Source organism: Anopheles funestus, chromosome 2RL (assembly GCF_943734845.2).
Source record: "Anopheles funestus chromosome 2RL, idAnoFuneDA-416_04, whole genome shotgun sequence".
NCBI lineage: Eukaryota > Metazoa > Arthropoda > Insecta > Diptera > Culicidae > Anopheles > Anopheles funestus.
Genome location: NC_064598.1, coordinates 30,508,864 through 30,524,349, shown reverse-complemented (window position 1 = coordinate 30,524,349; position 15,486 = coordinate 30,508,864). Strand labels below are relative to the sequence as shown.

The window sequence follows — 15,486 nt, the reverse complement described above, 5'->3', positions numbered from 1 at the left end:
GCGCTGCTGCATTGCAACTAAATTGTTTCATTTCTTGCTTGTGTTTTGTGTTTTTTCTCGGTGTCACCAATCGATCGGAAATGCTCAGGAACTGTGATGAATGATACACTCAGGAATGGAATGTAAGAAAAAAAACAAAAAAAAAAACAATCAAACCGTAGAGGCAGGGTGGCAAATGTAATTGAGCAACTTACTTCATGTAAAATTTAGTTTAGAATCTGTTTTTTTTGGTTGTTGTTATTTTTAAAACCTGTTGACAAAATTATTAATTCAATTGTTGAATGTGCGGATCAGTGACTTTGGCTCAGTACAGGAAAGCAAAACAAAAAAGTGAAAGCTACATGCACAATTTGGTTTAACTTATATGGCAGGGAATAGCGAGATGTAATGAAAGAAATTTGAAAACTATTTAATCCCTGCAAGTTGAGTAACGAAATCGTAACCCGTAACTAGTTGTAATCGCAAAATTAATCTCACAAACAAAATGTACTAAATTTATTGGGCATCCTACACATGCTCAGTTCCGTGCACGAACACTACTGTACGTTTCGTTCGTGTTTGCTAGCAGAACAAGCTGAAAAGGTGACAAAATTGGAAACATACCCATAACGAATAATTGCATTGCATTAACTGATAAACAACGTAAACTTAACAATGGTTTCGTTAACGTCTGTGTTGTAGTATGTTGAACAGAACCGGGCGACTGGAAATATGGTTAGGGTTAAGACATTAGACAGCTTAGAATGCTGAAATTGTGGTAGTGAAATTAAGCGTAAGGCGAAATACGATTAGTACTTGAGCGCATTATGGCGCAAAGATACAATTCTGCCCACGGAGCTGAACCAGTTGTTTGAATGTATGATGTTGTCTTTTGTTTCGGTTGTGCACAGCAGGATGATCAACAACGAATATGTTTTTTTTATCATTTGCTTGTTTAATGTTTAATTTTCGTACAGCTTTGTCTCGCAAGATTGTCTGAGCTATAGCCATGTTTAACGCACGAGTCTCGAATGCAACAGAAGAAGAACGAACAGACTCACACAGTAAGAATAGTAAAAAAAAATTAAAATTGCGCCTTGCTTCTATTGTTTGTATGTGCTTGAAAAAGGGTTTAGTTTTCAAGTTATATTTTGCTCTGCGAGTGTATCTGTGAAACAAATCGAAAACAAAAAAAAAACACTTTACCTTACCAGCGTTACAAACCAGAGAACGTTTCCGTCGGATTTGGTGGCTGCCGGAAAGGTTTATGTAAATCGTTCGAAATTTTCTAGCATTTCTCATGCCAGTTCATAGCTGTAAACTAATGTTTAAAACCTGTAAATTGTTTCTATTCAAATTTTCAAATTTTCAAATTTTAATTTTAGACAGTATAATAGTGGCTTCAAAGCTGTAAAAATAATTTTATAATCCAGCTAATAAACTCACAGCTACGTAGGAGGACCATCGAAATGATTGTGAGTTTGTTTGCTGAATTAAAAAAAATATAGTTTTTGGTTAGCTATATAAAAAATAATCACTATGAGAGTTTTGTGAATTGCTGTTCTTTGTCTTCGAATTTCAAACATTAGTTTGCAACTTTGTACTGGCATGAAGAGTACTGTAAGTGAAGTGGACCATGGATTGAAAAGTAGAGGTAAGACTATGGCAATTATTTAACTGCTCCACGGGTTAGTTGCGATTGCAAAGCGTATTGAAGCATGGATTCTTGTGGATGGGTTTTCATTTTACAGATAGTCTGCTACAAACACGCTGGTTTGTGTGTAGGTACTACTGTAGTATTCAATTAATGTTTCGTTTATTTAAAATATTTAAGATTGAAATTGAGAAGTATTTAGGCGTTCCGGTGAAACAACAGCCCTGTGATAGTGATAATGCTATTTACCCTACTTTAATATTTCCACAGAGTCCACTTCACGCCACTCCCGCGGGCTTAACAGTGCTTCATAGTGTATCGTCTTCTAATCACCTCATTTTGCATTCTATACCAACCTGCAGGCACAACCGATCGATCCAGATTTGACGGCCAAATTGCTGGGCCGGGGAGTTGCCGTGTCACCGGTTGTAACGGTCGAACCGAGACGTCGTAAATTCCACAAAGCCATCACGTTAAGCATGCCGGCACCGAGAGCCCACAGCCAGGGAATGATAAATCAATACTCTGGCAGTGCCCCTACCTTGCGGTTGTTATGCTCCATCACCGGTATGTACGCACTGTTTTATGTTTTTTTTTTTGTGAAGGAATTCCCCGATCTCTTGAACACAGTCTTCATTCCGTACGCTGTGTGTCTTGTGCAGCGATTGGTTTTCTTGTTTATTAAATTGTCATAACCCGTAGCTTCCATTCGTTTTCATACCAAAAACATATCAAAATACGGCATCATCTTACTGTTGTTGATAACAAAACAATACTGTCCTACACGAAAATGTAATCCTGTCTTAAAATCGTTAGTCAGATGTTAGCTAACAATCGATCGGCAAATAGTTCTCCTTTCATGTTTATACTCCTCAATAATACTGGATAAAGCTACCTACCTTCAGATGCTGTGTTTGTACAACACAGTGTATAGCAAAATCTTGCTGTAGCCACGATTGTCCCTTTTCTGGTGTATTGCAATGAAATTATGTTTTTTTTGTTTGTACACTAATCACCTTAGGTTTAACAACTGTTGTAAAAAAATAATATTTAACTCATTTATAACCTGTCGTGAACATTGTTCGTTAAGTTTTAATTTTAACATGTACAAGCGATTATTTTTGTATTGCCTTTGGAGACCATACACAAGTGGTTCGTTTCACACCACCACCATCACGAAGAAGCATGAAATACAACAAAAACACACACCACGATTTCTGTTACGCGAATGGAAACTGAAATTGATCTTCTATCGAAAGACGCAACGATGGACGCAACTGTATACCAGATGCTTTCCTTTCTTGTTCGATCGAACAAATCTTTTGATCACATATTTTAGCAAATTTCATTGTTCCGTTGTGTTGCGATTTGGTACTGCCCATATATTGTCCGTTATGAATTTTCATCCGTTTTTGTCTGTGCTAGATCACTGTGCGTGTATTAACTCTACTGTGTGTTGTATTGACTGCTATATTTGATTATATTGGGAAGAATAAAATTTATTGTTTCCCAGTTTTATGTTTTTTTTGGTTTCCTGTGTATCATGCTTTAACGTTGTAAATTTATTGAAACAAAATTCCTTTCTGCGAACCGTAATTCGTGTTTGATTTTTTAAAATTAATTGGCTTTTTACCACATTCACTAGTTCTAGTGTTTTGTTTTTTAGTTTTGTTTCATTTCTTGTTTTGTGTCGTGACAATTCATACTTCTTTTGTATGATTTCGTTGGGTTGTTTTTCTTTGTACCGATTTTTTCGTTTGTTAAGTGATGGGATTTAGCTATTACAATGCGATGTGCTGAGTGCAGTGTGGTAATAATAATTTGTTTTAATAAAACATTTTTATTTTGTTTTAATAACAACAGAAAAAAATACATACCAACAAAAACACATCATTCTGTATTCTTGTATCACTTAGCATAGGTTGAGCATTGCTGAAACACAACCATTTTGCCAGCAAACAGAATCATCCATTAAATGTGCATCATTCGTTTTGTTTTTGGGTTTGAAGTGAAAACAGATACTAAAAACACCACAGATAAACAAATACCCAAAAGAAAACCTAAAAATACATTTACATTTCCATATACTATTGTACCGATTTCGTACTAATACCTCGACAATATGCCTGTTACTGCACGCATTCCCATATTGCGCTCTACCATGAAGGTGTGTTTCGGAAAAGATCTCTGAAAGGTAACTAACAAAAAAAAAAACAAAACAAAAAAAAAACAAAACTAAACCAAAAACAAAAAAAATATCTAATCCAAGCAAACAATCAAACAGAAAACAGCAATATGAAACGAAAACAAGAGCTATCTCTCTCTCTCTCTCTTGGATTAATTGCAGTTTTTGTGTTATTATTTATATTTAAACATAAACGAAAAGCAATGCCAAACAGACAGAAGTTTCAAAAGCATTAAAAATTAGACCGTTATCGATTATATTCGTGTTTTTGTTTGAATTGGAAACTTTTGCCCATTTTAGTCTACTCTACTATTCTCAATCTTTTACACCTTCACTATGCTATTATATCTCCGGTTTTGTTGTTTTCATATTTCTATGAATGACTTGTGAAGGGTTTTTCTCGCGTGCTACCCGTTGATTTGTTTTGTCCAATATGTTCTTCCAATTTTTTTTCCAATTCTCAATCAGTTCTTTTCAAATTCGTTTGGTGTCACTTTTCGTTGGTCGAATGTATTCAGTTGTTCGTGCGTATGTCTTGCCATGTTTTGCCCAGCATTTCTTCTGTACAAATGTGCTAAGCAGCTGACGTTTGAGCACTAAGTTGAGAATGCTCGTTTCGGTACATTTTGAACGGAGTGCTAAACCCGTTCGACCGAATACTACTCGTTGATAGTTGCGCTGGTTTGAACTTCGTTTGTTTTGCGTTATTGTGTTTGTTTCTTGATATGTTTTTGAGCTGATTGTGCTGCAATGTTTTTATTGGTTTTCTGCGCGTTTCGTTCTACTTCTTTAGAATGCTCATTCCATTCTTTTGATTTTGTATAGTTCCTTTCGTCTTCCCTGTGTATGTTTTTTTTCCATGGTTTACTGCTGTTTGCGGAGTTTTCTTTAATGAATTAATAACTCTTTGAAATATGTTTTTCTTGTCTTATGCTTTTTTCGCATTTACCGCGGATTGATTAGAATGATTGCACCAGAGTATATTGAATTGTGGATACGTTTTATGCTAACATAACGATGGTACGATGTGTTAAAAACGTCTTCCCACTGTACGCGCTGTAAGATTCGTTTAACTTTCAATTATCTGCGTTTAATCTACACATAATGTAGCTACAGTTTGGTGCTGGATTTGCGCAAAAATAAAATAAAATAAAATAAAATTGTCCGTTTTAGATCCTACTTACTCTAGCTAATCGCGTACGAATCACTTACATAAGCACAAACATAATTTGAGCGTGTAGTAACTCCTCACATATTTAGCAATATTGCACCAAACCGATAACGAAGTGATGTTGTTGCCGATACGTTTATGTATTTTATTTTAAACTTATTTACATTCCGGCCAGGTTGTATGATGCTTCGGAACAGTTTACTATCGTAAACGTCTTCTATCAAACAGAAACAAAATATAACTATCCACTTTTCTATTCTGCTCGTTTTTGTGCTGTATACTTTCAAATATGATTTTACTTGTTTTAAAACGGATCAATTGATTTTTGTGTCTTTGTACAATTTTGTTTAACAGGTTGCCCTATTTTGCAAATCCTGTTAATATTGAAAGCTTTACCGTTTTCTTTCTAAACATCACCGCCATCAACGAGGAAAATTTCATACGATACACTATGTTATCACCCGTCTATTGGATTGATTTGCAATTTCGAATAGCATTACCCTAGCATATCCTAGATCTCACTTACCCACCGTTCTAACTATTTCGGTTGTGTTTTTTTGTTGTTTCCTTTACACGATAATTTAAAGCATCTTTTTCTTGTTCGTTCTCGTAATTTTAGTTTTGCAAGGCTTCTGCTTGCCGAGTTGTGTCTACTAGTACACTTCACCGTCGAAGCGCTACAGTTTAAAAATTATTTTCTTATGTTAATTACGTTGTTTTTTCTCTTGTTTGCGTACCACCCTTTTGTATGCAGGTTTGTCACGTTTGCAAACGAGGTGAAATAAAAAATGTCTGCAGAAGAATAGGTGCGGCAGAAGAGGAATTGGGTGTCTTTTCTCTGTTTCTGCTGTAAACGTTACGTTTATAATATCTTTTGTTGTTGTTGCACGGGAATTGGTTTCTTTACTAAACTTTACTTTCACACAAACAATTATATAAACTATTAAGCTATAGCATAAAGCGTGACAAATGCTTCTCAATTACTTGTTAAAAAGAACAGAAACAAAAACCTCAAAATGTAAAGAACGTGTTAGTTGCCCACAGGAGAACTTTTCTGAAACCGTTGCTAAAAACCAAATGTCGAAGTCGTGTCGGCGCTCAGTGCTCCATATCGTCATGAACCTTTTGCTACTAAGAACTATAGGCATTGAGTCTGAGCACGTGGTTTAGGAAGTATGATCGTTGATCACCATTACATTTCCATGATCTCATATCCCGCACACCAAGCACACCAACACTTTTGTAAAGCTCCACTATCACCTGCCCTTCCGTCCCTTTTATAGGCCCTCCTTTTTGGTTTGAATGTTCATTAGCTTATATTCAACAATAAATCATACTATCGTAAGGATTTTTTTTTCGTAAAGATTTGAGTTTTCGTAATTACCCTTTCAAACAACAGTAACAATAAATGATAACACCCCCACCAAAGCCTAATGTGTCATCTACGTCTGTTTACCAACATCCTCACATCTGAACACTCCGACATACAGCCCCTGAGTGCAGTTTTTGACGCTGTGCGTAATTGATTTTTGATCCTTCGTATGAGTTTGTTCTGTTTAATTTCAACCTGTATTCCATTCCATTTCAATGTTATCATAATTTCTTTTTTTGAATAATATGCGTTTTTTGCATCATATCATCACGCCACCACATCTAGAGCAGTGCAACGTGTAGAAATTGTGGAAATTGTATTGTATAATTTTGCACAGTTGCATTATTAGTCTACCAATGTTTTGAGCGCATCATATATTGTTTTATGTTTGTAGGACACGAAAAAAACAAAACAAAAATTCCCCCCCCGGTGGATAGTAATGGTTTCGAACAGTTATCTTATTCCGTATGCATTCCATTTAGCTAGTTAAAACAAGAATAAAAGAACGTTAAAAGCGTTACATTTCGTTAAAGATTTATCTACTTTAGTTCATATACATGCCAAACCTACTCCTAGAGCTATTTCATTTCTTAGCCTAAATCTCTTCTCATCTTTTGCACATGCTTTGACGCTCATCTAACAGTATCAATCAAATTTGTTTTAAAACAGCATCACCACCATCATCATCGCCACCATCGTCTTCTATCACCATCATGAAGGGTTCATTATGGTTCTGGTTTTTATTTGCTTAATCACATGTAATTGGTCTGTTTTGAAAATGATATCCTTTGTGTAGCTTGTTTGATGCAAACCTGAATTTACGTTCTTGTACTAGATAGAACGGTTTGTACACGTTTTTTTTTTTTTATTTTGTTATCCGTTTCATCATGATCGAGAGATTGTGTTTTTGGGATGTTTTTGGTTTTTGATTACGTATTTTGTTTGCCTTATAGTTTCGTGATCGTATAGCAGCGTGCTTCCGAGTAGAACCAGTAACCATCCTGCCATGGTACGGTTCACCCTTTAAATCAGTGCCATAAATGTGACTCGCGTTCTGTTCGGGTTTGAAGGTAGCTTAGATAAAACAGACGCGTGCGGCAATCATGTGTTGTCGTTCGAAGCTCCACATTGCCTAGTTGCATCACTAAAATGAGTCAATCTATGAGAACGATAAAACCGGTACCTTCCCTCCGCGGTGGGAACGTAATGCTTTCAATATTCATATCTTATCTGCATACTTGAATGTTTTATTTGTTTCATTACTAATGCTTGTGCTGATTGTTACGGTTTTCTTTTTTTGTGAGCGAAAGTGTTTTGCTAATTGTTCGATACCATTGTCTTGCTTCTCTTTTCATTTTCCTTACCACACACTCTTGCATTTTACATTTACATAAATTCACTCTCAAATGCATACACACACACATACATACATACATACACACATACGGTCAAATATGCTACCGTTACACTTTTTTCCAACTTGCACCAAAATTTTGTCGCACACTTTCTGGCTACCACGTCCAACTACATTGCGTTCCAATGATTCCAACTTACTCGCCATTAAACAACTCTTGCGTATTCAAAATGAATGCAACTTGCTGATCTATACCCAAAAAAAAAACATACACATATTCTTGAAAACAAACTAGGTGGTACAACGCGTGCACAATGGGAGGATGTTACCGGGTCGACGCCGCTCACATTCGTTAACGATTGCGTATCGTTCACGACGACCGTATCGGCACGGTTCTGGCTGATGGACTGTCGCAACATAGCCGATGCAACCAAGATGGCAACCGAGCTGTACAAGTAAGCACACGAGCCTTCTCAAAAAAAAAATAGCTTTATTCATATTCGCTGATCTACATCGTTGTGTTTCCGGTTTTGCCTTTTTTTGTTTGTTTGTTTGCCAACCCCTACAGAGAAGCCATACACGTACCGTTTATGGCTAAGTTTGTCGTGTTCGCCAAGCGTACCGATCCGCTAGAGGCGCGTCTCCGTGTCTTCTGCATGACAGATGATCGTGAGGACAAAACGCTCGAGCACCAGGAACATTTTACGGAGGTGGCCAAAAGCAGAGACGTCGAGGTGCTGGAGGATAAACCGCAGTACATCGAGCTGGCCGGCAATCTGGTGCCAGTGACTAAATCGGGCGAACAGTTGGCCCTACCGTTCAAAGCCTTCCGCGAGAACCGTTTGCCGTTCGCCGTTCGCGTGAAAGATCAACATGCGGACATTGTCGGGCGGACGCTTTTCATGCGAGAACCAAAAATAGCCAAGGGTGAACCACCGCAGCAACCAATCTGCATACTTAACATCGTGCTGCCGGAAACGATCATACCGGAGCAGACGACCACGATTACGGATTCGCACGAAATTATGCTACGCGTCGGACGTTCCCGTGCCGTTGTTCCACCGCGCCAGCTCGTCGACGATCAGAACTATCTGGGCGAGCTGCGCATAGTAGACATCTCCAACCTGCTCGGTGAAGATTGGATCAAGCTAGCGCCGGAAATTGGTGTCAGCGAGACGGACGTGGAAAACATTGTGGCCCAAATACCGACCAGTACGGCACAACAGGCACAAGCCATGCTGAAGCAGTTCCAATCGAAACCGAACAATGACTTCAACATACTCGAGAACGGGCTACGCACCATCCATCGGGACGATATCGTGGAGCGGTGTATACGTAGCGCGACCTCTACCGGTACCACGACCACCGTTACCATGCGCAACAAAACCTCCTTTTCGATCGGCAAACGCAGTGTCGATGCGGTGGAAATGCTTTCCGAAACGGATTCCATTGTAAAGATGGCACAAAAAGAAGGTAGGATGTGGTAGGAGAGAGAAGGAATTGAGGGTAGTCATTCCGTACTCATCGGAATCGTTAACTTTATGTCCAATATTCTTGGTTTCTTCGTTGTTTCATTTTGTTTCGATTGGCATATTTAATGCTTCCCGATGGGTATGGACATTTTGGTGATAATTTTACAAATAGTGAATAACTCATTCCTTCCTCCTCATTTGTAGATCGCCTCTCCAAAAAGGAATCCACCAAATATTCGGGAGAGGAAAAAACCGTCGAAGAATCGGAGGAATCAGAGGAGGAAATGGTAAAGAAAACGGTGGCAGAGCGAAGAAAACAGATCGAGAAACGACTTTCCGCGGACCGATCGATACCTGCCTCAACACAGAAGAAGGAGATAGTGGAAGAAATAATCACAATCAAGCGTCAAAGTGTGATCGACGATACGCGCGCCAAGCATGAGGAGGAAATACTGCTGCAAAAGCCAATCGACAACACGTACAAATCATCCACCATGCCGGAACCGGTGGTCAAGCTAAAAACGACTGTCGTCAAAGATGGACCGGGGGTGCGAAAGGACGAGTTCGATCAGGAGTTGCAGGACAAGTTTAAGGCAACGTTGAAGAATGTAGAAGAGTTTGTGCATAAGTCTGAGGTGCTTGAGCAGATGGCCACGGAAGTAAGCGTGGTTCCCTCGCCCCGAGTCGTGGAGGAGATTAAGAAGAAGGTGGAGGAACGTCTCCCTGTTGAGCCAGATTCCGTGCCAGTTGAGCAGCCTACCGAAAGTATGACCCCTGTACCGAAAGAGCGTGCGCCAGTTCCGGCAAAGCGTACCAGCCTCACCAAGGAACCGGATGAGTTCCAGGGCGTAGTGGAAGAATCGATAAAGGATGTCAAGCAGCGGATAAGCTCGTTCGAGACGAAGTCTAAAACTGAATCGCTCACCGACAGCAAGCAGTCGTCAGTGGATACCACTAGCGGGCGGGACTCGTGGAGTGATGAATACCGTGCCGAACATCGGCAGTCCGGCGATACGAAGCACACCGACTCGGAGCCGATATCGGAAAATTCGGAACAAGCAGTGTTGCTTCGCAGAGGTGATTTTATCAGCCACTCGCGCAAGATAGATGAAGTGTCTAAAATTTCTACACAGCAAACCAGCAGCACTGTCGAGCAACAAGTGAAAGTGCATGAAGTGTCAGAAGGGAAGGAACAGGAATCGGAACCGTCGTCGCTTTCCGAAACCCATAGCACCTCCAAAAAGGAGGAGAGCATTTCGCAGCACTTTAAATCCGAAACCGTTAGCAAAATGGAGGAAACGGTAACTAAGATGTCTACAACAATGGCATCCAAAACGGTGCAGGATACACTGCCGGATAGTGGCGCTTTTGCCTTCGGGCAGGATGATGAAATGATCGTGCGGGAAGAGTTTGTTGCGCGTAGTGCTGAGAGCAGTAGCTTCGTCGATCGGAAGGTAGAATCGGTTGTGCGTGAAATTCGCGACCAGGAGCCCGTTGTGGAGAAGCGTGATACGCATCGAGAAGTCAAGGAAACGTCCGATAAAATGGCCGCCCTCATGACGAAGGAAACGGTACACTCCGTCGATGGTACCGTGCCACAAGTTTTCTCTTCCGAAGCTTATACGGTCGAAAGTTACGATGGACAGCAGTCTGAGACGGTCTCCAGCGATGCAATGGGTATGGTGATGAAGCGAAGCGGCAAGATAATTTCCAGCGTTGAAACGGGTGTAACCCAAGGTGAGGATATGGTCAGTGAGAAAATAGTTGAAAAGGAAGAAGAAATACGTAGGTTGGAGGAGAAAACGGCCGACAAGTCGGTCGACAAGCCATCCGTGATGGAAACAGTTTCGCGAACTGTTTCGCAAGAGATTACCTCCAAAATACCGGTTCCGTCGAAGAAAAGCTCCCCAGAAGCTAAGGAGCAGTATCCGACGTCACATCTCGTTCCGGAACCGAAATCCGATAAGCTGCAAGAAAATCTGGATGACCAACCAAAACTCGCTGAAATAAAGTCGCTAGCAGAAGAGATGGTCGAAAATGTTACCGAACAAGTTGAATCGGTGGTTTCGAAAATTCCACGCTTCGGAACAACAAAGCCACCCTCCAAAGTGGATGTAACGGTAGCGAAATCACCCGAACCGGATAGTTCCAGTTTGTCCAAAATACCGATCCTGAAGGATCGCAAAGTATCGGAACAGTTTTCGAGCGATTCCTGCGATACGGTGATCGTACAAAAATCGATTGAGGAGGAGGAGAAGAAATTGGATCAGTCGTCCACCGAGGCAATACACCGTGAGGACGATGAGGAGATTATGTCTGCAACCGCCTACGGCAATGAACGGTCAGTGACCGAGATCATTACGGAGGACCATCGGGCAGTAACGCCGGATGATTTCATCGACGAGATCATCGACGAAGCGCAAGACAAGGTGCAGCAGCTTCAATCGGCCGAAGTGACTGTCGGTACACTGGATCTAAGCCACTCGGAGGAAGGTGTGTATTCTACCGAAAACATATCCGTTTATGTCCATTAGCGGAGGTCTTAACCACAAAACTTCTCCAACATACAGAGTCTTTCGATAAATCTGCCTACCCGATGCAAGAGTACATGTCTGATTCGGGACGCGTAGGGTACGATACGAACGGCATTGACGATGATGATCAGGACCAGGACAAATGGAAAGGTAGGTGATGAATGGCACAATTAATCTCATCTAAACGATATCACTGTTCGTAGTACGCGAACATTACGATATCTCTATTTCCCATTCGCGCAATGCAGCGCGTCGAAGAGAAAATTCACAAAATCACACTTAAAAACCCCCACGTGTTTATTAATATTACGAGAATGCACCCATCTTCACGGATGCCAGAGCTTCAATGAAGCAAGCAACAAAGCAACCCCACACAATCTCATGATAAACTGTATGGATTCCTTCTTGCATCCTATTTATCTATGAGTGATAAACAAGATTTCTTTTCGATGGTGCTTCACTAAACTTTTGTGTTCTCTTCCCACTATTCCTCTTTTCTTCCCCTTGCGAACACCGCTTTTGTGGTTTAGTTTCAGTTCAGTTTTTTTTTTTTCGTTTCGTTTTGTTTCGTTCGTTCGAAGTTCGTTTTCTGTTCTGTAAACGACACGAACAGTTGGAGGGTTTCAAGAATTAATTAAAAACAAAACCTTATGTTATGTATGTTTTACTATTATTATTTAATTTTGCGTTAATTTCAAAATGCGCATTCCGCGCTTTACATAAATTGGCATATGAATTTTCCAACCGTTACTGCAAACAAATCGAGATCAAAACTCTAGCCTACACTTCATCATGAATCATGATTAGCGTTTTATTTGCTCACAATTTCTTCCTGTTTGTTGTACAATTTTTGGCTTCGTTTTGATTTTGGATCATTTTTGTTAGTGGAAGAAGTTTAATGATGTTTAATTCACTGTTTATAGTTTGTTGAATTCGGCACTGTTTAAAACCTTTTTTTTCTTTTTCTCTTGTTAAGTTGAAGTACATCTGTTAGTATACAAACTTGTAGGATTTCAATTCTTTTTCGTAACTTCTTGTTAGCCAATGTTCTATGATAAAACTAGACTGAATAGTGTACTATTTTGAGTTGATTTGGTTTTAGGAAACGTAGAGAAAAAAAAAACACAGCAATACCACAAGTAAGAACCAAGTACGTTTGTTTCGATTACCCAATTTACCCGTTGTGCTCTCGGATAGTATTTTGCAAAACGTTTATAAACAGATGCGATAACAATATTTCCCAATCATTTAGTTTTGTTCTTCGTAGCCCCCTCGTTCGGTTGTTGTTAATGTTTCGCATCAATTGGAAACTCTATAATCACTCCCATGTCATAGTTGCAAGTTGACATTCATGCATATATATCAGTGTGTTCGCGAACATCAGCGCACTTTTAGACAATAATAGCATTTCGTACCTTCCGTTGTTTTTACACGGTTTAGAAATTATACAGCTAAAACATCTTCATCGAAGCTCTACTTCTCTACTTCACTCATCTCCTCATCTGCTCATTTCTCCCTGCGCAATGTCTAACCGAAACCCCTTAATGCTCTTTGAATGCTGTGAAACTGTATTAAACTGTCATATTTTACTAGTAGCCTTCCATATTGCTTTCTCGATTTGCAACATAAAAAAAACAGTGCGATACGAATTAGCATTTCTTGTCGGAACCTTTCTTGCCTATACACATTTCTTGAAGAAAACAGCAGAAATTGAATCTGTGGTCAGTTTCAGTTTTCATGGTCGTTGGTGGTGTTATGACAGCTTCTGGTTAACCATCTAGTACGGTGGAATTTCCTGCATCATATGGCTTCCTCTGCTCAGCATACTATTGAATAGGCCATTCGAGCGTAAATCACCAAACTTGCGGACCGTGCATTTCACACGAAACAGATTCATCTTCCACATCTGAAGAGCGCTTTACATCATTGGGGATAAAGCGAAACATCATCATAGCATCATTTTCTTGTTTCCTGTTTTTGGGGGCATTTGTGTTTTTATTTATTATTTTCTCGTCCTTGATTCGACGCGTAGTTTCTTGGCGTGTTATTCGAAGGTCAGGCAAGATTTTTATTGCTCCACAAATCACATGCATCGATCGTGCACCTCATGGAAATTCCTAGCAAACGTTCATCATTTTGCAACTCCTCTTCAACATATATGAACATTCACACAAACACACACACACTTGATCATACATTCTAATACAAACTATAATTACACCAACACCATTGTGTTTTAGATGTGAAATGTGCAGCTGGTTGAAGCTGAAACCAATCGTAGTTTATTGTATGTTTGTCGCAGAATTAGAGAAATACGCTTGAATGACGAGGTAACCGATTACTAGCGCATCAATTGCTCGTGTCTAAATGTCTTAAATCGAGAATATAAATTGCTTTTGTTAAATGTTACCATGTACACTGATAAAACTGTTTGCTGCTGAGATCTTCCGTACCAGCTCATTGAAGCGTTGATTTTATCATTAGAATATGTGTGAGATAGTGAATTAATGTTTTCATTTCATCCTGTAACGATATGCTAGATTTATAACGATCATTAATACCACATTTCGTCATGCTATGGGGCGCTAAAAATTCGAAGCTGATGTGTTTTCCACACCACCGTGCTCTAATTTTGTGGCTATGCAGAATCGATTTCTGGACGCGACCAACGTGTCCTTCGGTAGTTGATTGCACAACTTTCTACGCGTAGTATAGGGCTTCACATGTGAGACTAATGTCTACATGTTCTCTAAGGGCTCTCGCACGAAACGGTGCGGTTAGCATTGTACGGAGGACACTAACTTTGAACGTTTAATCCTCTTATGAAAGCTAGCATGCGGAAGTGTTCGCAAAGAGTCACTACAACGCTGGAAATGTCAGCGGGTTGCCAGGTTGGGCTAGGTGCATGTAGAAGTGTAAGGGAAATCGCGTAAAATAGAACCCCCATGCAGTGCTGACGGAAGAGAACGTAGTTAGTTGCGTTTGTGGCTACCGTCGAGTAGGAGCTGTGTATCAGTTTGTTTGTGATTGGTGATAGTATCATATGTACCAAAATAGTTCGTTCGAAGTAAAAGTGTAGAACTCCATCAAGAATATTCTTTTTTTTTTATATAAGTGCAATTGTTGATCGAATAGTGTGCCTACACGAGTGCTGTGTTACATTATTGTTTTCTCTTCTACGTATTGTATTCCATCTTTGCCGAAAGTACTCAACGTAAGACGTAAGACAATTATTGCTTCGGTAAGCATATTTTACCATAGAAATATCACTGAAATGGCACTTGCAAGGCAAAAGTTTAATTAAAGCATTTGAATGGAAGTTTTTTAATAGTTTCATGTTCTTTCTGAAGGTGAAATATGTGTGTCTAGCTGAAACACCATTGTAAATTTGAATGGCAATGAATGAGCATAAGTTTCAAAATCTGTCAATAATTTAATAATATCTTTATACATTCTAATGATAAAATCATTTAGCAGCTCAACTCATAATTGGCAAGCCTATGGTGCTAAGTTTTTCAAGGTTTTAAATGGCTTAAGAGTGTAGCTTTCATAAGTAGAAATTACTTAATGAAACAATATTAGGCTAATGGTTTTCCACACTCCGAAGTGGCAAGATAAATGTTTAAAATTAGATTATTAATTTGCATACATGTAACCTTTTGTTATTTCGTTTATCAAATTGTCTCATGCAAATTTCAACTCATACAAAATTATCTAATTAACAGCAGGCAACTTTTGCGCTTATTCGGAAGTAAATCATAATTA

The 15,486-nt window shown here is 39.4% G+C and overlaps 1 protein-coding gene across 1 annotated transcript in view; it reads left to right on the top strand.

Annotated features, from left to right (window-relative positions):
- The first annotated feature begins 2,206 nt into the window (after nucleotides 1-2,206).
- LOC125765755 (microtubule-associated protein futsch-like) overlaps nucleotides 2,207-15,486 on the top strand; it is a 73,733-nt gene continuing 60,453 nt past the window's right edge. The window contains exons 1-5 of the mRNA XM_049431197.1: nucleotides 2,207-3,827; nucleotides 8,011-8,170; nucleotides 8,284-9,188; nucleotides 9,392-11,680; nucleotides 11,758-11,871. Coding sequence (XP_049287154.1) covers nucleotides 8,118-8,170; nucleotides 8,284-9,188; nucleotides 9,392-11,680; nucleotides 11,758-11,871 — 3,361 coding nt within the window. The 5' untranslated portion in view covers nucleotides 2,207-3,827; nucleotides 8,011-8,117. The remainder of the gene's footprint in view (nucleotides 3,828-8,010; nucleotides 8,171-8,283; nucleotides 9,189-9,391; nucleotides 11,681-11,757; nucleotides 11,872-15,486) is intronic.